The 21,207-nt window shown below is 41.8% G+C and overlaps 1 protein-coding gene across 1 annotated transcript; it reads left to right on the forward strand.

The window, feature by feature from the left end:
• The first annotated feature begins 313 nt into the window (after positions 1 to 313).
• LOC129339700 (vomeronasal type-2 receptor 26-like) lies at positions 314 to 16,220 on the forward strand. Its single transcript, XM_054994279.1, has 7 exons — positions 314 to 414; positions 5,429 to 5,717; positions 6,444 to 7,289; positions 10,434 to 10,661; positions 13,172 to 13,298; positions 13,939 to 13,941; positions 15,295 to 16,220. Exons 1-7 carry the CDS (start codon positions 314 to 316, stop codon positions 16,218 to 16,220), a joined length of 2,520 nt encoding a protein of 839 aa, XP_054850254.1.
• Positions 16,221 to 21,207: the final 4,987 nt, after the last annotated feature.

Here is a 21,207-nt window from a genome sequence, read left to right on the forward strand (position 1 = left end):
GTTATCAGTTTAATGTCCAAATACTGTTTTAAATTTTGTTTGAAATTGACATAATCCCTGATAGATAAAGTAACAGGATCATGAGGTTATTGTAATCCTCCGTAGGGTTCTTGGTAAGAAAAGCCTTACCCTTGTAATCAGTCACTGATCAGGGAGGAACAGCATGCAGAAGCGTTCTGGCCCTGCCCCTACCTCCACTTGGGTAATTGTCCTCTGAATGTCACCATGTGGAGGAACTGGCTGTGTGCACACTGCCTCCCCATGATCAGCAATGTTCTAAAAGCAGCTTCACTGATCATGGGGAAGGGTGGACATGCAGCCACTTCCTCAGCAGAGTCACCTTCTGCTGACCATCAATCACTTGGAGCCAGAGGAGGAGTCAGTGCCTTTGTACCTGCTCTCCCTCCTGGTGTGGTAAGTGAACACATGGGGAGGGTCATTTCTACTGGGCTACTGTCTTTCCAGTGGGACCAAATTTTTCAGAACCAAATTCCATAATTCCCACGACAGGTATTACTGTAAGCAGAACTATGTGCTGTTCCTTTAAGTATTTGGATCATGGAAATCATTGTTCCACTCTTCTCCCCCTAGTGGGAGAGGGATATATGAGATTTTAACAGCTTATCTGTAAGCAGTCAGCCCGGTCTACGCCAGTTGTACAGCAGTTTTCATATAGCTGCATGTAATATTAAAAGTGTACAAGCCTCTGGTGTTTAAAATGGCTACCGGATATCCACCAGAGAGCCTCTGCCATTGCTACATCCCACCTGGGAGAACCAGGCATGCCATTCCTTAATGTTCAAAGACTGTTTTAAATTTTGTTTGAAATTAACATAATCCCTGATAGATAAAGTAACAGGATTATTAGTTTATTGTAATCCTCCATGGGGTTCTTGGTAAGAAAGGCCTCACAAGTGTATTAGTTTGTTATATGACAGTAGCTGCAAGATTATTGTATGCACAGTATTGGAAGCAAGAAGAGCTACCCGAAACTCAAGATTGGATTCAAAAATTGTTGCACATGGCCGAAATGGACAAATTTACAAGAAAGTTAAGAGAACGGAATCCAAGGGAATTTGTGGTGAATTGGGAGAAAATTACCTAGAGAAGAAATGGGAAAGGTCAATTGTGATCTCTCGATAATTATTAAGAAGTAGATTTGATATAGAAGCTATTACTTTGCCTTGAATAGTAGGGACAAATATAACTTAGTTTTAGTGGTAAGAAGAAAAAGGCTCAGAGTGCTGTTGGTAGTCAACTCAGAAAAGGCGAAGGGGGAGGGAGTGGGATAGCATATGTCAAGAAAGGGGGAATATTTGTTGTTAAATGTTTTTGGAATGTATGTGAACCCATCCATTATTTTTTTTTAAAAAAAGTTGTGTTCCTGGAATGCCCTGTGCCCCATTCCCTTGGAGGGTAGAGCAACACAATCTGCTTCTCTTGATGGCACTCAGTGGACCTCTCTGCACTCTTTTCTTGTTTTAAGGTGTTTTTTTATATATACCCATTCATTTAGTTATCAGTTTAATGTTCAAAGATTGTTTTAAATTTTGTTTGAAATTGACATAATCCCTGATAGATAAAGTAACAAGATCATGAGGTTATTGTAATCCTCCGTAGGGTTCTTGGTAAGAAAGACCTCACTATGTTACAATTACCGTGATGTGGAGTGATCTATAAGAATGTCCCAGTTAGGGAAAGAAGCGATATTATCTTTTAAAACCGTCAGTGATTTGACAAAGGAAAATGGAACCAAACTGCTTTCCCCCTGTCCAGTTTGATGCTTCTCCCTGCTGTCAGTTTTCTCCCTGAACATTCTAACATTCCATCCCCTCCCAATCAGAGGCCATTCAAGGTAGTAAGGAAAAGCACCAGGAGAGACTGACTTTAAAAGGTGTCTGGATTCGACCAAGTACAACAGAATATTAGGAATGGGAAACAACATCATAAACTCAAGTGGTACAGCAAATTGCACACACGCTCAGGAAATCACACATGAAACTGACTGATGCTGAATCACACCATTGGTTCATCAAGGTCAGTATTTACTCAGAGGGTCAGTATTTATTCAGATGGGCAGCAGCTCTGCAGGGTCTCAGGGAGAGGTCTTTCACACCGCCTACTACTTGATCCTCTTGACTGGAGATGCTGGAGCTGAAAATGGAACAACCTGCATGATAGGCAGAGGCTCTTCTACTGAGCCACAAGCCATCCCCTGCCACTGAATGAAAAGCAGAGGTCCCACTGGAAAGACAGTAGCCCAGTAGAAATGACCCTCCCCATGTGTTCACTTACCACACCAGGAGGGAGAGCAGGTATAAAGGCACTGACTCCTCCTCTGGCTCCAAGTGATTGATGGTCAGCAGAAGGTGACTCTGCTGAGGAAGTGGCTGCATGTCCACCCTTCCCCATGATCAGTGAAGCTGCTTTTAGAACATTGCTGATCATGGGGAGGCAGTGTGCACACAGCCAGTTCCTCCACATGGTGACATTCAGAGGACAATTAGGCAAGTGGAGGTAGAAGCAGGGCCAGAATGCTTCTGCATGCTGTTCCTCCCTGATCAGTGACTCATTGCAAGTATTTGGCATGAGAAAGGTCTATGAATGTGTAGGATGAAAACCAGCAGAGACCAAATTTGAATGGATAGCCCCATACACCCAAGCATAGGTTACACCTACAATTAGCTGTTTCAGGTCAGCTTGGGACACCCATAATGAAGGAAATCACTCCCAAAATTCTGGGAGTCATGAAAATTTCTCCTCCAGAACATTCGGAGTGTTTCCAGGATTCAGAGAGGAACAGGAGTGGGGAAGTTAAAGAGGAAGCCAGACTAGGACACAACTGTTAGTCAGGGTTTCTCTTGCATCATTCTTACTTTGGTGTGATGCACATCAGTGGAGGCTTGGAGGTTCGGAAAATATAGCATTAGGCACAACAGCTGAACATCTCGTGAGATTTGAAACAGTCAGATTGGAAACTCATGAAGGCCATCGTAACTTTGCTCATTATAGAGCACATGATCAACTTTTTGAACTCTCTCAAATCTCTGAACCGTTAGAAGCACTGAGGACTTCAGAGGAGGTGATTATCTGCCCTGTCATTATCAAGACCTCTGTGATTAAATGCTTCTTGTGGAAATCCCACAGCTAACCAGTGGCCACTTTCAAAATGAAAAGTCAAATTCAGCTCACAAACTTGTATTTAGAACAACAGTCAAAACAATTTGCGCCACAGAGATCGGGGAAGTTAACCTGAAGAAGGCTCATCTCTGTCAAAGGTAGCTGCCCTATGTTCTCTGTTTGGGCAAAAAACTTAAACTGGAAATTGAGATTGTAAAGGGAGCAGGAGAGGAAGAGTGATTAAACTGTCACACAGGGTTTGAGAGAATTAGCTTCGGATCCCTGTTACTTTTGTTGTTGTTGTTTAGTCACGCTCTCAAAATCTTAAGCTACTTCAAGTTCAATGCCTGGAATCTCCAGTTAATAAAAGGTCAGGTAATGTGGAAGATCCCTGCTAGAGACCCCAGATAGTGACTGCTCATATGAGTAGATGATACTAAGCTCGGCAGACCAATATCCTCATTAAGTACAAGCCAGCTCCATGAGCACTTCACAGGGTTGCTGTGAAGAGAGGGCGAATTGTGGATGCCACTGCTTGGCAGGAATGCAGGATAAAAATGCACTAAATGTTTGTCCTTTGTAGATGTTTTGTTTCTTCAACTTTACTCCAGATGGATCCTATTCTGCTTGCACATTTCTGTTATGAATGTCACATTGATATTGTTTTAACCAAAAGAAAGCATTTCCCAGTTTTGTTTCCTCTCGCTGTGACTTGAAAGAGTAATATGTGATTTTCATACCTTTTTCTCTTTTGTCGTACTGAATTTTTCTGGAAGATGAACATTTTTCAATCTTATTTGTAAATTAGTATATCAACATTCCATATCATGTATACATATGTAATTCGTATAACTCAGTAACTCACATTTATCATATATGTATCAGTACTGTATTGCAGAGGAATACATTCAAAATTAGAACAAATCTACAAAATCAATAGCAAAAAGCAAACTGACATGTAAAGAAATATAAAATACAATTTGCTTATCCCTCTTACAGTTACGCTAGTGAGTGCCTAGGGAATGTTTCAGCTCTGTAGATGGAATTGGGGCCACATTTTGCCAGCATTCCCTCTGATTTTAGTATTGCAGCTACTCCTGCTAATGCCTTCCAATGCTTTCAGCAACAGTTTTAAATCCATTTGCCTTCGGCGACAAGAAGTATCTCATCGTTTCCGTAGCTCCAGATATGATACGATCATTGGGGGATTTGTATCCTTTACAGTTCTTGAAAATACTTTACTCAATTTTACAGCAAAGCAGCACTATTTTACAAATGGGTGGTAAGTATCTCTGTTGTTTTAAAGATTGAGCATTGAGCCTTTAGAGAATTCTCATCTAACTTGTATCATTCTTGTCTAAACCATTGCACTGTACATTCTTGTTCAGCAGTGCTTCTTCAAACATGCAAATTTGTAACTTAGCAATTATGGTATCAAGTGGTAATTGCCTGAAGAGGCAATCTCCAACCTCAGGGCACAGTCTGAACTTATGTATCATCTCAATCAAAGTGCTGTATTCATGGATTGAGAATTTAGTCATTTTCTATACAACATCCCAGTTTATGGTAACATGTGAGCCAAATCCTGCACCCTGTACAAGTACAGTGCTATTCTGTGGGATTCACTTTAAAATATCCATGAAATTCACATGAATCCAAGTCTTACATAAGGCTCAAGTTATGAATTTATATGAAATGAAATGAAATCTGGCCCTCACGTCAGAGTTGACTTATGGCAACACCTGGTGAGGTTTTGATGGCAAGATACTATCAGAGGTGGTTTGCCATTACCTGCCTCTGAAACCCTAGTCTTCATTGGAGGTCTCCCATCCAATTACTAACCAAGGCTGATCTTGCTTAGCTTCTGAGATCTGATGAGATCAGGCTCTCCTGGTATAGGACTACTTTTTATGAACATGCAGGTTTGCAAGATATAGAAGCTCAGCATCAATCCCCTCTTATGGATGGTTTTCGTGTGGGTCTTTCATTTTTCATCAACAAGAGGGCTGATGCCTTCTTAGGAGCAAATTCTTCCTGAAATGAATGAAACTCATCAAGGGTTGGTGTAAAACGAATTAACGAAAACAATCAAAAGCGAATCTTTTTGTCAATTACTAAATTCTTCTGTCAGAGAGATAGGCACTAAGAATTCTTGTTAGATGGCGAAAACCTGGCAGCACTGAAAAGACGTAAGTTACAACCCAGCTGAATTTCTGTGGCAAGGTCTACAGTTAGATGTTTTTTGCAAATGAAACACACTTATATCTATGATAACAAGTTGTCTGCCAATACCAAAATCTTTTTTTAGGTTACTGCCTAAAAACTACCAGCATGTTCTTGCCTTTTTCTTTGCTGTTAATGAGATTGGGAAGAGGAATCTCTTACCCAACACCACATTGGGATCAAAGATCTTTGACAATGCTTTTGATCAACAATCAACATATTGGAACACTCAGCAGCTACTTTTCAGAGGAGAGGTGATTCATTGTAATTATTACTGTGACCGAAAGCAGCAACCCATGGCCACCGTTGGAGCACTTACCTCCCAAAACACCATTCAGATGGCCAATATCTTAACTATCTTCAAGATTCCACAGGTATGTGTGTTCTTGGAAAGTCACAGATCCAGATATTTAGCAGTAGAGAAGTGCCTTTCAGTACCCTTTCTGTGCCCCTCTCTGAACTGTCAAATCGGTGGTGGGAAGTGCTGTCAAGTCACAACCAATTTATCCTGACCCTGTAATCAAGAAAAGAGATGAACAGAGGTGTGTTGCCTTGCCTGCCTCTGCATAGCAAAGCTGAACTTTTTGATGGCCTCCTTTCCAAGTACTAACCAGTACTAACCCTGCTTAACTTTCAAGATTTGATGTGATCAGTCAAGCCTAGGCCATTCAGGTCAGGGCAAGATGTACGTATCATCATCTCATCAAGCTCATGGCAACCCCATCTAATGGGGCATATCACGCCGGAGATGTGAAGAGGTGGTTGACCATTGCCTTCCTCTGTGTAGTAACTCCCATGTTCATTGGGAATCTCCCATCCAAGGAGAAACCATGACCATCCCCGATAACCATCAAAGCTCTCATGAGCTCAATTTAAGTTGGGGTATTTGGACTGGTTAGTTAGTATTAGCAATTCAGTCCACTGCTCAGGATTCTGTTAATAATTCATGATTCCTGTTAGCTTCATGGAAGAATAGAGCAACATCTCTTCCTGGTTGCATGTTGTCCAACACCATACTGTGCCTAGACATGAAGAGACATGATGAATCTTCTTGTCTTCATTTTTGTCACTTCTGATCAAATCATGATCTTTCATCTTAGATCAGTTATGGTTCCATTGATCTTACACTGAACGATAAAACTCACTACCCATATTTCTTCTCAATGGTTCCCAATGAAGTTCATCAGTATGTTGGGATTGTTCATCTCCTTAAGTATTTTGGATGGAATTGGATTGGCCTAATCACAGCAGATGATGACGACGGAGAGATGTTCATTCAGAACTTCATGCCGAGGTTGTTGCAGAGTAACATTTGCATTGCTTTCAAAGAACTCATTCCGAAATTGAGGAGTTACATAAAAATTAAGTCATCTCTAGAAATTTTGGAAAGGATAGGTTTTAATATCTTCTTGAACAAAGCCAATACCATCCTTGTTTATGGAGATCGTCAGTCCATGGAAGCTTTAACAATAATTCTAGACTTTTTTGAAATTTATCGCAAACTACTAATAGAGAGAGTTTGGATTATAACATCTCAATGGGATGTTACATCTGTTTTCTCTGTGAATAAATTAACTGTAAAATCCCTCAATGGCACTTTGTCCTTTGCACTGCACACAAATATGGTTTCCGGATTTCAGGAGTTCATTGAGACCATAAATCCATATCAATCGGAGATTTATTTTATCCAAGAGTTCTGGTGCCAAGTGTTTCTCTGCTCCTTACCATTATATAATCTTTATTATGGAAATGCTGGAAACTGTACAGGGGAGGAGGGACTAGGGAGCCTCCCAGGAACAGTGTTTGAAATGAGAATGTCTGGTCAGAGTTATGGCATCTATAATGGAGTTTATGCTGTGGCACATGCTCTCCATGCCATGTATTCATCGAGAACCTGGAAGAAAGCAATTGTGGAAGGAGGACATCTCAATGTTCAGCCATGGCAAGTAAGTCATCCTTTTGGTCGCCACGGTCCATCCATAAGCAGTGGCATATCTTACATCAACATAAATGCTACTATAGGAACTTTGTATGCCTGGAGAATCTGTTTTCCTTTCATTTCAAAATTTCCAGTGTATAAGAACTTTTAAGTAAATATTTTTATCTCTGCCCGAACAAAGCAGGAATTTTATCTTAGCACTCTGCGCTGTTTTGTGACAAATGATCTTTGAGAGTTGCCATAAATGTTTTCCTTTATCCAATTGTTCTGTCTTTGTTGTATTGGAGGATCAGAGCCTGTGAATGTATCACTTTTACTCTGCATTTGTTAAAAAATTCAAGAGCCAAAACTTTCACGGTATTATTTGAGAAGTTGCTAATATGCCAGAAAACAAAAAGGGGGAGGATAGAGTGAGGCGAAGATGCTGATTGTACATTAAAACCCACTTGGAGCAAATCAAGCATTTCGCCAGTGTTGGAATCTGTAGGATTTGCCTTGATCTCAAATGGTGGCTGTGCAGATTCAGGAAGTAATAGCAGAAAGAAAACATGCCTGTTACCTTGTCATGAACCACTTCATCCAGCTCTGCTAGTATTTCCGTAGGATATCTGAGATGCACAGATATCTAACTGTGGGGCTAAGCACGATGGCCTGGTTTGTTTCCACTGATTTGTGTGCTGGAGTTTGCTTAACCCTGGATTATAAGGAGGCCAGAAAATTGCTCCTCTCTTTTTTGGTTCACCAGGTATTTCCTTCCTTCCTTCCTCTCTTGCATTATTGAAAGAGTTGAAAATTTATTTTGATTTATTTTTTATTTTTTAAATTTTAAAATGTAACCCTTAAAATCAAGTCCTTGAAAGAATAGAATAGAATAGAATAGAATAGAATAGAATAGAATAGAATAGAATAGATTGACACCCCAGTCAGAATAAGAGACAGACACCAAGTTGGATCTAAGGGCCACTTTATTAACTATGTACAAGCAAGCAAACCAAACAGCGGCAAGGACCTAACAGTGGTACAGGTCAAGCCACGGTGTCCCCATGGACCACCGCCTTGACCTGTCTGGGCGAGCCCCGAAGCCCCAGGTGGGACCCATCCGTTAGGATGGGGCGGACCCAGCCGGCCAGGCAATTTCGGTCACCCCCCTTTGAGCCCCTGAACACCTCAGCTGTATAGCAGTGAGGGAAGGACTCACAGGCTGGGGTTCCCGAAGGCAACCTGCCTCTGCATCTGGCAGCCGTCACAGCAGTACCAGACCTTTAGGCAGGCCCCTATTCCCACAATAGGGAAGCGCCAAGGGTGCTCACCGACCCGCACCCTACTCCTACTCAAATCCGTCAAAACTTCCTAACAAGCACCACCCTCAGCCAATCACCTCAATCCCCAACATTGGTGCAAGGTAGGCGAAAAAAACCCCTTTCCCCGGCCAATTCGGAAATGGAGGAGAAAAATTCCTACCTGGCCCCAACAAGCAACCGGCTAATCCTGCACCAATATAGGGAGAGGCGGGTGGGCCGAGCGACTGCACCGAACTGAGCTGGGAAGGGCAGAGCTGCGCAACGAGCGCTTGCTCCGCCCTCCCAGCATACCTTATAAGGATTGAGGGGGGGGTGTCGTCTCCCCTCCGGAGCGTCAATCAACGGCCCCTGGCTGAGCAGCGTAGCTGCGTGCCAGGAAGGGGCCGCAATCATGGCAATCAAATGTATTTTCTTCCGAAGGAGTAACTGTATCAGTCAACTCCAAAGCACAATGAAGTATCCTAGGGCAATCTAAAGATAAGCTTATTGTGGCCTACATTTTCATGAAGCAGAGGTGAGACATGGAAAAGGTCTTGGCCTTCATGACCATTCAGAGAGGATCGTAGAAGATTCCTGTATATCCTGGGCCATTTTAGATGTGCTTCAAGATCTATTATCTTATGCAGAACTACTTGAATATCTCCCTGTTATAGAACGTAGTGGAGGGGAACGTCATGACTCTGATGTAGGTTCCCTCTGAGTAAAGATACTGGTTAGGAAACTATTACTAATACCAGTAACTGGAACAATAATAACACTGTGCTTATATACCACCCTTTTGGATAGATTAGTGCATCAAAGAGAGTAGTGATACTAGTAAGCAAAGGCAGTGATATTATTTTTCCCACAATACAGCTGGGGAGCTGAGGCTGAGAGGAGTGGCTCAATCAAGATTACCCAATGAGCTCATGACAGTTACAAGTTTTAAACTAGCCGAGTGCAACCCAACCCAACCATGTAACGGCTCTATTAAAGCAGCTGCACCTCTTGCATAGAGCCTTCAGAGCATTTCTGGAGGAACAAACTCACAAGACCCCCCGTTCCTTAACACTGATTCCTGGGAGGTTGTAAAAAACTTGTTGCCATCTCCAGTCTTTGATCACTGGTGTCAACCATTTCCCTCACTCCCGGTATGAAGCAGTGCTACCAGCATTTCTGGAATTATCTTCTCTAGACATCTAGACATCTAGTTAGGGTTAGGGTCTAGACATCTAGAACTCTAGACATGCTTTTTTGGTTGCATCTCTGCCTTTGGGTTGCATCTACTGCTTGAGTCATATAAGCTAATGTGAGGACAGTCTATTGCAGCTTCACAATTTGGACCTATTGTCCTCCTGTGCTTTCCATGTCCACACTTCAGATAGCAAATCCAAATAGCAATGGTTTGTTCCAGAGACCAAGCTTAAGAATGCCATATATAAGAAAGTTTAATAAATGAATAAGAAGAATACATACGATCAGTCTGTGCTCCAGACTGAACAGGGAGAGAAAGAAAAGTTAAAAACACAGTCCTCTTTCCCTACACTAGTACTTATTCTATACCATATTTAATGAGGACAGAATAGCATTACTTGAAACTGCAGTAAATTGAAGTTCAGCATTTACTTTGTGCTCATATACAGGACTTTTTCCCGTTTTCCCTTATCACATGGACAAGAAAAAGTCTCTAGGTAAAAGTTCAGTCCTTCATGTCTTATGCCTATCCAAGGAGAAGAACAAGATACGTTGCAAGAATATACAACTTATTCATAGTACTTAGGGATATTTTCTCTCTCAGTCCTAATGAATTGGAATGCCAGCTCATTTTTCATTATTTTTCTTTATGTGTAATTTTTTCCCTACACATCTAGATGCATTTGTTTCTGAGAAATGTCCGATTTAACAATAGTGCTGGGGAAGAAATCTTTTTTGATGAAAACGGAGACCTGGCTGGTGGCTACAATATCATAAATCTGATCACCTTTCCCAATCAGACTTTTCAGAGAGTGCGAGTGGGATGGATGGACCCCTGGTCTCCTACAGGCAAAGAGTTCACCATTAATGCAAGTGCTATTGTGTGGAATCACAAGTTCCAGCAGGTATGGATAATCATTTTAAAATAAATGATATCTTTGAGAAACTGTAATAAGTGAGGAGATTCAATCCTATATCATAGATGATACAACTCACATTTATGCTGGTGTGCCTGCCCGGGTGCACCAGGATAAAGAGTGTGCCATCGAAACACTGCCACCAGAGGGCAGTGCTGGTGGCGGATGGTCAGTCAAGCCGGCGCATCCCTCTTCTGTTGGAGCCATGGCAACAAGGCCAGAGTGATGTGCCCACTGCCCTGCAAGCTCCGCATGAGCCGGGGGATGCCGCTCTTGGTGGCACCAGGGTGACAGGGCCAGAGCGAGGCACCTGCGATCTCTGCTGGAGCTGGGGATGCAGTGGGAAGAGCAAGCCCACCTGCGTTACCCTCCCTAGCCCTGATTCCCACTCCCCGCCTGCCAGCCCTTCCCAGATTCATCCTGCATCTCAGCTCTCTCCAAACACCTCCCACCAGACAGCTGTCCTCAGACCCCTCCTGCTTCTCAGCCCTCCCCAGACCCCCTTGCCCCCCTACCTGCCAGTCCCCCAGATTCCTTCTGTCTCTTAGTCCTCCGCAGACCCTCTTGCCCCACCTGCCAACTCTCCCCATTCCCCTCCTGGCTCTCAGCTCTCCCCAAACCCCCCTTGCCCCCTATCTGCCAGCTCTCCCCAGACTCCTTCTGCCTCTCAGCCCTTCCCAGACCTCTCATGCCTTTCAGCCTTTCTGAGACCTCTCCTGTCTCTCAGCCTTCCCCAGATCTCCCATTGCCTCCCTACCTGCCACTCTCCCGAAATCCCTCCTCCCTCTGAGATCCCTCTCAGTTCTCTCCAAACCGCTCCCTTTCTCCTACTTGCCTGCCCTCCCCAGACTCCTGCCTCTCAGCCATCCGCAGACCACTCCTGCCTCTCAGCCCTCCCCAAATCCCTCCTGCCTCTCAGTTCTCCCCAGAGCCCTCCTTTGCTCCCTCTCTGCCCGTCCTCCCCATACTCCTTCTGCCTCTCAGTCCTCCCCAGGCCCCTCCCTTCCTGCCTATTAATCCTTCCAAGACAGCAAGCCCTTCCTAGAACCCCCTGCCTGTCTGCCAGCCCTTCCCAGACCCCACCCCCCGCCAGCCCTCCCCAACCCCAGATTTCTAGAGCCCATTGTTTTTATTTGCACAACGGGATTAATTTTTAGTTGACCATATCCTTGGAAATTGAACTGGAGCTATGCCCACCATGGTGCCTGACTTGGAGGGTTATTTTTAGGTGGTGATTTTTTCCCCCTGAAATTCTTTTTTGGGCCATTGATTTCTCTTATTCTCTATTTCTCTTTGAAAAGTCGAAGTTCTCTTTCATTCAAAGATAAATCAAGATGCCTTTTTATAATTTCAGCCCTTGCAGATGTTTTAAGTTGGGCACTCCATGGCAGTACTCTAAGAGAAGATATGAATGGTTGGGTTTAGGTTGCCTGGCTTTGCGCATCTACAAAATGAAATTCTGAGATTTTGCAGAGCCTCCCATCCTGCCCCCCTACCTTACAATATCTCTTTGATCAAAAATGAAATTGATTAGAAACTGATTCTAAATTCCTAAAAACAAGAAAAGGATTTTTTGATTTCGGGGAGTAATTGGGTAAAAAGGGATTAAGAGAATCTCTCTTTAGCCCAAAACATCTCTGGATACAAACAGTTATACAATCAACAGAGTACCTTTTGCTGGGACCGCCCAACATGACAAAACAATTTGCAAGCTAATTTAATTAAGTTAATTAAAATGCAGCCCTAAATAAAAACGTCTTCAGCTGCCTCCTGATTGTTGGCACCGAGGGGTTCAGGCATATCAACGTGGGGAGGTTTTTCCATAATTGTGGAACTGCCACCAAAATGGCCCTCCCTTGTGTATGCACCAAACGTGCATTTTGAGTTGATGGGGCAGTCTGGAGGATCTCTCCCTGAGGGTTTAACTCCCAGGAAGGAACACATGGGAGCATTAACAAGATGGAGGTGATATATACGGTAGAAAGCCAATTGAATGCAAATTGTATAGATTTTTATTTTGTACGCTTGGTAGCCCCATTCCTCTACAATTAAACACCTTCAGGCTAACTGGAGGCTCTTGCTTTACCCCAAATAGGGCAATGCTGTGCAAGTTGAAAAGCAACACCTACTACCTAAACGAATGTAACAATTTTTACAACATTCTCCTCATCCTCTGTCATGAGGGATTTTAGCAGTAGAAATATTTTTCATGATTGTCAAAAAAAAGCTTCAGGCATCAGTGAGCGGATATTCAGAGGATGAGAGGAAAAGTACGATTGGGGTGATGGGTTGTGGGAGGAAGTGGAGAAAAAGGAAGCTCAGATGCTGCCATAAGGAAAAGGATGCAAGATGCAGGTTAAGTAGGACCATGACTGTGAACATCAAACAGGTACCAGATATAAATGAGTTGGGAATGGAACTTGTTACGTTGTCTTTCTGTGTGAAGTCCAGAATTGAGAGGTAAAGATACCAATCACCTTTCTTGTGGTTGTCTGTAGAGTGTCCCAAAAGCTACGTGTGTCCCGAACTGCCATTCTGGATACAGCAGGATTGTTCAGGAGGGGAAGCCAGTTTGTTGTTATGAGTGTGCTCAGTGCCCTCAAGGGAGCATTTCAAACCAGACTGGTAAGTGAAAGCCTTTATATTGATTAGACATGGGCATGAATGGAAAAAAAAATCCAGAACAGGCTGTTCATTGTTCTTTGCCATCCACGAACATGAACAAACGAACAGTGAGGAGCATGACCATTTTGTGAACATGTTCATGGCTGCTGTTCGTGGGGCCAGCAGGCTCTCCTCCAGCCATCATCCAAGTTTGGTCAAGATTCCTACCACATCACTCCCAGAAACCTTACCTCAGCAGCCACCAAGAAAGGTACCAATACTAAATAATAGCTTGGCAGCAGCCCTGGAACCTGAAGGGGAAGATCCACAATGAAAATTCATGCTCCAAATGCACTCTCTCTATCAAAATGCCAACAGCAGCTGTCTCTCCCTCTCACTGTCTGCAAAGGCAAAGCCAGAGCTGGGTCTTTGCTCCCTTGTACTGTCTGCAAAGCTCCCCCTTGTACTGGGTCTTTGCTCCCTATGCACTGTTTGCAAAGTTCCCCACTGATCTTTGCTTCCTTTTAAGAAATTTGGAGCTCTACAGAAGACCTGCCTATCAAGCTAAATTGGGCTTAATTTGGGGTTTTCAAGGCAACCGCAGGAGTTCAGACAGCATTCAGGCAGTCCCTACCTCTGTTTTCAAGGAAATTGATTGCAGCAGGTGCCAGAATGTCTGGCATGATGAATAGCTGATGAAGCAATGAATGAGGGTTGCAACAACCACCAGTTCATTTAGAATGGGGTTCTCACGTGCAGCTTGCTTGCAAACAGCTGATTGCAATGATCATGGCTTTTTTTTTTGTTCGTATTCCTGTTCGTGCCAATCTCATATTGATTGGGTAAAATTCCACATGCCTTACATTGAGCCCTGCCCTGTCAATATTCTGTATGAGAAAAGTGTAAATGGTTTACAGTGATAGCCCCTTGCTGGATTAAACCTAACATAGCTTTTCTTTGCTAGAAAATTTTCCCCTACATGTAATCTGTAAATCCAGTGAACCGGTCTGGTAATAATCTAGGATATGCTAGAGTTTACTTACACAGGATGGAGAGGAAACATTTTGCAGCCTTTGATATTTCTTCTAACATTATTTAAATATTTCACATGACATGAATTTCAGTGACTGCAACAACATCTGAAGGAACATATGTAGGATTAAGCACCTGTAAGAGGGGATCTCTATAATTCAAATATACACGAGTGGTGCCTTCTGTTTTGCGCCATAATACAGCAATAGCCATGATTAAAACAAAACATTTTCCAATAGGTATCCATGTTGTCCCAAGAGCTCAATGGCACCTTATAAACCAACAAGATTTTCAGGTTTTGAGCTTTCGAGAGTCAAAGCTTCCTTCATCAGATGTGAACAAAACCAACGTGCTCAAAAATCTTCCAAAGCCTACAGAGGCGAACGTAAATCATTGAGGCTTGAGTAGTCCCCCAATTACTTCACTCTGTCTCTTCTTCTGAGGATTGGATGATAGCATATTTCAACAGTTTCTGCAATGTATTCCTCATATTTTCAACTGGTACACTAACTTGTTTGAAGACTTTATGTTAATTATTGACAGTGATTTAGACACATTTCAGTAACTCGTTCTTTGAGATGTTGCAGCATTAAGTCCAGGGAACCTCTAAGAGGGGATGTCTGTAGTTAAAGTACCTAGGAGCAACTGCTGCTGTTTTTCACCATTAATACTACTATAGCCATGATACAAAATAACAGTGAGCAACACCATTTCAGGTAGGTTGGTATGTTGGTCTGAAATGGAGCAGCAGGACTGGAATCCAGTGGCATTTTAGAGACTAACAAGGTTTTCTGGGTATAAACTTTCAAGACTCAAAGTTACAATAACTTCTTTGAGAACTTCATGTTAATTATTGATGTTAGTGTTATGAGTAATAGTAAGAATTGCCTTTTTTTAAAAAATGCAGTGTTGGTTTGATTGGCATGAGGAAGATGAGCCATATTTGTGCATTTGGGAATAATGAGACCACGATTATGCATTTCAGATGCTGACCAATGTGAGAAATGCCCTGAAGATCAATATCCTAATAAGAAACAGGATGAGTGCATTCCTAAATTGATCTCCTACTTATCCTTTGAGGACCCGATCGGTGCAGGCTTGGCTTCTGTTGCCATTTTGGTTTTTGTGATTGCAGTTGCTGTGATGGGGATCTTTGTGACACACTGGAACACACCTATTGTGAAAGCCAACAACTGCAGCATCACATGCATCCTGCTCTCCTCTCTGATGCTTGGCCTTCTGTGTTCCTTCCTTTTCATCGGCCAGCCTGGGACTGTGACTTGTCTCCTCCGGCAAACACTGTTTGGCATCATCTTCTCCCTTTCAGTTTCTTGCATCTTGGCCAAAACCATCACTGTGGTTCTTGCCTTTATGGCCACTAAGCCATCAAGCAGGATGAGGAAATGGGTGGGGAAGAGACTGGCTTTCTCAGTCATCATTTTTTGTTCTTTGATTCAAACTGTCAACTGTGCCTCATGGCTGGCAACCTCACCCCCCTTTCTGGAATTCGACAAGATCTCCCAGCTGACTGTTATCATTGTGCAATGCAACGAAGGCTCCGCCCTCCTGTTTTATATGGTTTTGGGCTACATGGGTCTTCTGGCCATCATTAGTTTCACTGTGGCTTTCCTAGCACGAAAGCTGCCTGATTCTTTTAATGAAGCCAAGCTGATCACCTTCAGCATGTTGGTCTTCTGCAGCGTTTGGGTGTCCTTTGTCCCAACGTATCTGAGCACCAAGGGGAAATACATGGTGGCCGTGGAGATCTTCTCCATATTGGCCTCTAGTGTTGGCTTATTGGCTTGTATTTTCTTCCCCAAATGCTATATTATTTTAGTCCGGCCAGAGCTAAACACCAGAGAGCAGCTAGGCAAAAGAAAACAAAAGCCAATTACTCGTAATTATACCTAAAAGAAAACAAAAGCCAATTACACCTAAATCTTAAAGCCTTACTCTTGTACTCTCTTTTTCTTCTGTTTCCAGTTTAGTGGTGAAAGGATAACTTTATTAGTACCATGCCCTATAGTGCAATCTATGTTACGGTCCAAACATTAAGAAGAAGAGAAGTGTGTTGTCTACAGAGAGAAAAAAAGGGAGATGTGTTTGAACACCTGTCCCACTATTTCTGAGAGTTTTCCTTATCCTCAGTATGTATGTATTTAAGTGCTCTCCTTTTGCAACTGACTTATGGCAATCCCAGAAAGGGGCATTCAAGGCAAGTGCAAAATAGAGGTGGTGTGCCTTTGCCTTCCCCTGCAGCATCTTCCTTGGCTAAGCCTAAGATTGTAACATGGCCACTGCAAAAACAACAATAACCTCTAAGTCACCAGTAATGCTGATTAGGGTTTTCCTTTTGGTCCGGAATCCTCAATTGAATATACCAAGGGAGCCATATCCCACCTATTTTAAGTCATTGTATTGTTTGAACTTCAGTTTCATTGAAGAAATTGACCATAATTGGAACATCTTGTATTGCTGAAGGGACCTGAGAGGCTGATAGGGCAATCTTGGATATCCTGCAGCTTCACAGCAGTGAAGAGACTCTGATGGCTAAGGATAGATCCTGATTGGGAGTCACTGTTGGGCTTTGAAGGCTGACTGATCCCCAGTGACAGTCAGTGGGTATGCTTATGACACTGGCAGGCCCTCTTTACTGGAGTGGCCAATAAATGGCACAGAACAGTTCTACTGTCTATCCAAGTTTTGGAGGTGTTGGATCATCTGAACAAACCAGCAGAAGAAGCCATTGTCTATCTCCCTCCTAGCGCAAAGAACATCTACAATTGTTTCAGAGATGTTTTCCTCTAAAGCACTAAATAATAAACATGTAACCCACAATTCAGTCTATTTAATGCATCTTTTATTCCTGGGATAATGTAAAACAAGATAGTGAGATTTATGAGAGTAATAATTATGTAGAAGTCATATTTGTTCGCTATTTTTCTGTTGTAATAAAACTATTTAAAAGTTTGATCTGAAAAGCAAACCTTTCACATGGTTTCCTAGCCCTTCAGGCTAGGAAAGAACAGGATTTAGAATTTGCGTTTCCTGATTTGTGTTTCCTGATTTGTGTTCCAATCTCCTATTTGATGAGCAACTATAAACTGCAGAGAAAAGACAAACAGTTGGGTTATTTGGACAGATTCTATCCATGTAGCCCACCTGTTGGTTCTCTGTTGTATATTTTGAAGTGTTTCCAGATCAGCCCTGAATCTTTTTCTGGCTGCAGCCACTTGCCTGTATTGGGATCTTAGCGCTTGCAAATTCCAGTATAATGCAGCATTTCCTAACTGTGCCTCCGTCTTCCCAGTACTAAGAAAACCCTACAGAAAAAGACTCGATCCTTGACCGACATTGTGGAGAGAGATTCAAAACAAGATGCACTACCCTGTCCTTAAAAGAACCCTGTGCCCCATTCCCTTGGGTGGAATAGCTACACAATCTGCTTCTCTTGATGGTGGTTAATGGAACTCTTTGCACTCTTTTCTTATTTTGAGGTAATTCAGGGATAACTCCCCCCCCTTTATACCCATTCATTTAGTTATCAGTCTAATGTCCAAAGACCGTTGTAAATTTAGTGCAGTTGGGGGGGAAGTACACATATTTCTACACTTGGTCAGACAAATCATAAAATCTTTGTTTGCTTACGATAACTTTTTAAAAAAATCTTTAAAATATAAATTAATCTTGCTTTGCATATCTGACCCAGATTGAAATGGGTGTTAAATCTGAGGCCAGCTCTTCAACTAATTATCTTATAAGTGCTTCTGCTTTTGAATTTGTGTTTTCTTTCTCAAGGGCGCATTCTTTCAAGTGACACTTTCTTGTTCCAGACCATTCCAACCTGGCTAACTCCCTGCGGACTACAGGAGACTATTCAGGAGATGCAATGGACATGTTTCCTTCTCCTGTGCCAAATAGAAGTTATGACTGTGTCAATGTCCTAAAGATAATCATCTGTGCTATTATCTAATTCTCTGTAGTTGCTGCTTCTTCTCTGCACCCTTAGAGAGTTCTAGTTATCACTTGAAAAATTACAAACCATGACTGAAGGATGTTATTAATATCCCCTTTCCCAGTGAGAGAAGGATTTATAGAGAGACAGGCTTTCTGTCAGACTGATCATTGTAGATTTGCCCTATACAGTCCTAATTACAACTCTAGACATGTAGTTTTGAAGGACACTGAGGAATATGTGGAGAAAGGTAGATTTGCGTCTAGATGGAAGATTTTTAAGTAAAATTATTGTTTTCTTTGTGTTGGTATTAGTACTGCTGCCCAAAGCGGGGTGCAAAGTTCCTACCATTCAGTGTCCCTTCAGCAGAAACCGTCCTATTTGTCACAAGTACTATCGATCAGGAGATTTCCTCATTGGTGGCATTATTTCTCAGATCTTCACTCTTTCCAGCCCAACAACTTTTAGAAATAATCCTTCCTACCAACCCTTTCATGGCTTTCTGTAAGGATTAATTTTGTATAAAATCCAATCATTTTGCATTTCTAATGTGAGTTACTAATGTTTTAATGTTCATTCCTTTCGGGATAATGATGGTGGTTACGTAGGTTATTAGGTATTACTGCTGTGCATTTGTGTTAATGATACTGATGTTATTTCATGCATTTTGATTCTTTTATGCATTTTATGCATTTTGATTCATAATTTCATTTGATTTATCATGATGTGGGGGATCTTGGGCATATTTTTTTAAAAAATGGGATAAGACATCTTTGTTATAACATATCTTTTCTTCCCCAAAGGAAACCTAAAACACTTAAAAGATTGTACTCTCTTCCCTATTTTATCATTAACACAATCCTCTAAGGTAGGTTAGCTGACAGAAGAATAAATGGCCTGAAGTTAGATATAATTCTTCCGTGGCAGAGCAGGTGTTCAAAACTGGTCCCCCAAATACTTGACAGATAATCTAATTGCTATTCCACACTGGTGCTCTTAAATAAAATATAATATATTTGTTCAGATATCATTCTCAGACAGACCAATCCAGTGCTTTAGCTTCAATGGGGCAGGAAGGAATTGTGTCTTGTCTGTGCTTTGTTATTTTCGTAATCAGGATTACTGTTAATCATCATAGCAATCGTTGTTGAAGCAACATTGTATGTATAGCAAGAAATTTAGTTCTCCTTAAACATATTCCCACTAGAAATCGATCGTGCACACCCTCCAAAGTGTCCTCTACCACAGCATCAATGTATTTTTTATCTTCCAAACTACAGTGGAATCCTCTATCATGAAGGAAGTCCTAAACTTTTTGTTTTATATTTGTATGTTTTTTAAAGTTTTCCTTTCCTTTCTTTTCCCTTCCTTTCCTTTCGAGCTTTGTTGAGCCAATGATCTTGAGCAGTCGATTTGGAGTCTTTATTTCTTTAATGAAAATATGGAGGAGAAAGACTTGGCCAACACCAGTGGGATCCTTGGGTCTCTATCCACCAGCAAAGAAGGGATTATATTGCCTTTGGTACAGTAGAGGGTAGTTTATTAGAATAGAAGTAATCTACAGTTCATGATAAGAATTATTATGAGGGCATTCCAGTATTATATGGGGCAAAGAATTGACCTTTTCAATGTTGTACTTGCAAAATATATCTGAATAGGTTATATTATATTATCTCTCATATAAAAAACCCCCCACCAATATGTCGATAGAAATCGGTTACACATGAAACACATTTCAGCTTTACTGATGAAGAATATTTTATAAACTATTTTTCCCAGAAAAAGTCTCATGGCAGTATTCAAAATATGACAAAGGAACAATGGAATATCTCCAAATTTCCAAACACCTCAGCCAATCAATTGGGTGTAGGTCTATTTTTCTAGCATTGAAAAAGTTGAAAAAAAGCTTCACTTTGAGAATAAATTGAAAATGCTTACAACCTAACTATGCAAGAAAAAGAATGGAAATTTTGAGTTAAAATGTTTCCCTTAACTGCGTTGATGTATAACTAGCCAAAGCATTCTATGATCTAGCATATTGAGCTTTACTTCCAATGCAGGCTGTGCTCTTACATCAGATTTTTTTCAAAATTTTAGCCAAATTATGGCTTGGATTCACTGGTAAATTCTGCTGGTGGAAGGGCTTTATATCTACGGAATGTATCTTCCTCCATTTCCCTTCCCACTGTAGTCCCAAATGCCCCCTGAAATAACATTCCTGGGTTACAGGGGACCCCCCAGAAATAGCATGAAGGTGAGCTGGAAATATGCTGTTTGGAAGGGAGAATTAGAAAAGTTCTCACTTTTTAATTTCTCAATGTCTTTTAGGGGATGGAAGACCGCACCTTTTACTGGGCAGAGTCCCTAGGTCAAATTTCTGACTTACATTGCGTGTAAGATATTTTTTAAAAATCCTATCATGATAGCAAGCTGAAAAATGCTTCTCTGTTGATGTCAATATAAATAATAATTCTTACTTGTCTGTCCTTCTTTAGTTCAGAAACACAGCACTCTTTCCAAATATATGTTTCCGATCAAAGATGAATAAATATGTTATTAATTAGGAGCTGGCTATGAATGCAATGCATGCATGGGCTTGTGTACTAACTCATGGCTTCCAAAGTGACCACCCCTACTGGGCAAATGTTTGAAGCTAGATCCAGACCAAACTAGCCATTTCCACGGGTGCCCACTTCCCATTGCAGGCCCTCATGTTATTCCTCAGGTTTCCCAATCCCCCTTTTTGTGGAGGTCAAAGAGATTAAATGTGATGAGAGAGACAAGAAAGATTCATTCCACTGAGAGGAAATTAAGTCTGGATCCAACCCCACGTGGGTCTTCCTAATCAATTTCATACTTCCCTGGATCGGGTCAAAAGAATGGCTTAGAAGCCCAAGAGTTTTCCCATGAGCAGAAGATTTGCTAACTGCTAAGCATAATGTT

This window comes from Eublepharis macularius, chromosome 12, assembly GCF_028583425.1.
Source record: "Eublepharis macularius isolate TG4126 chromosome 12, MPM_Emac_v1.0, whole genome shotgun sequence".
Lineage (NCBI taxonomy): Eukaryota > Metazoa > Chordata > Lepidosauria > Squamata > Eublepharidae > Eublepharis > Eublepharis macularius.

Excerpts from the sequence above, each read along its gene's own strand:
- LOC129339700 (XM_054994279.1), top strand. The coding sequence starts at position 314 with ATGCAGCCACTTCCTCAGCAGAGTCACCTTCTGCTGACCATCAATCAC. Across the intron at positions 5,718-6,443 it reads CTATCTTCAAGATTCCACAG|ATCAGTTATGGTTCCATTGA; the intron begins GTATGTGTGTTC and ends CTTTCATCTTAG. Across the intron at positions 7,290-10,433 it reads TCAATGTTCAGCCATGGCAA|ATGCATTTGTTTCTGAGAAA; the intron begins GTAAGTCATCCT and ends CTACACATCTAG.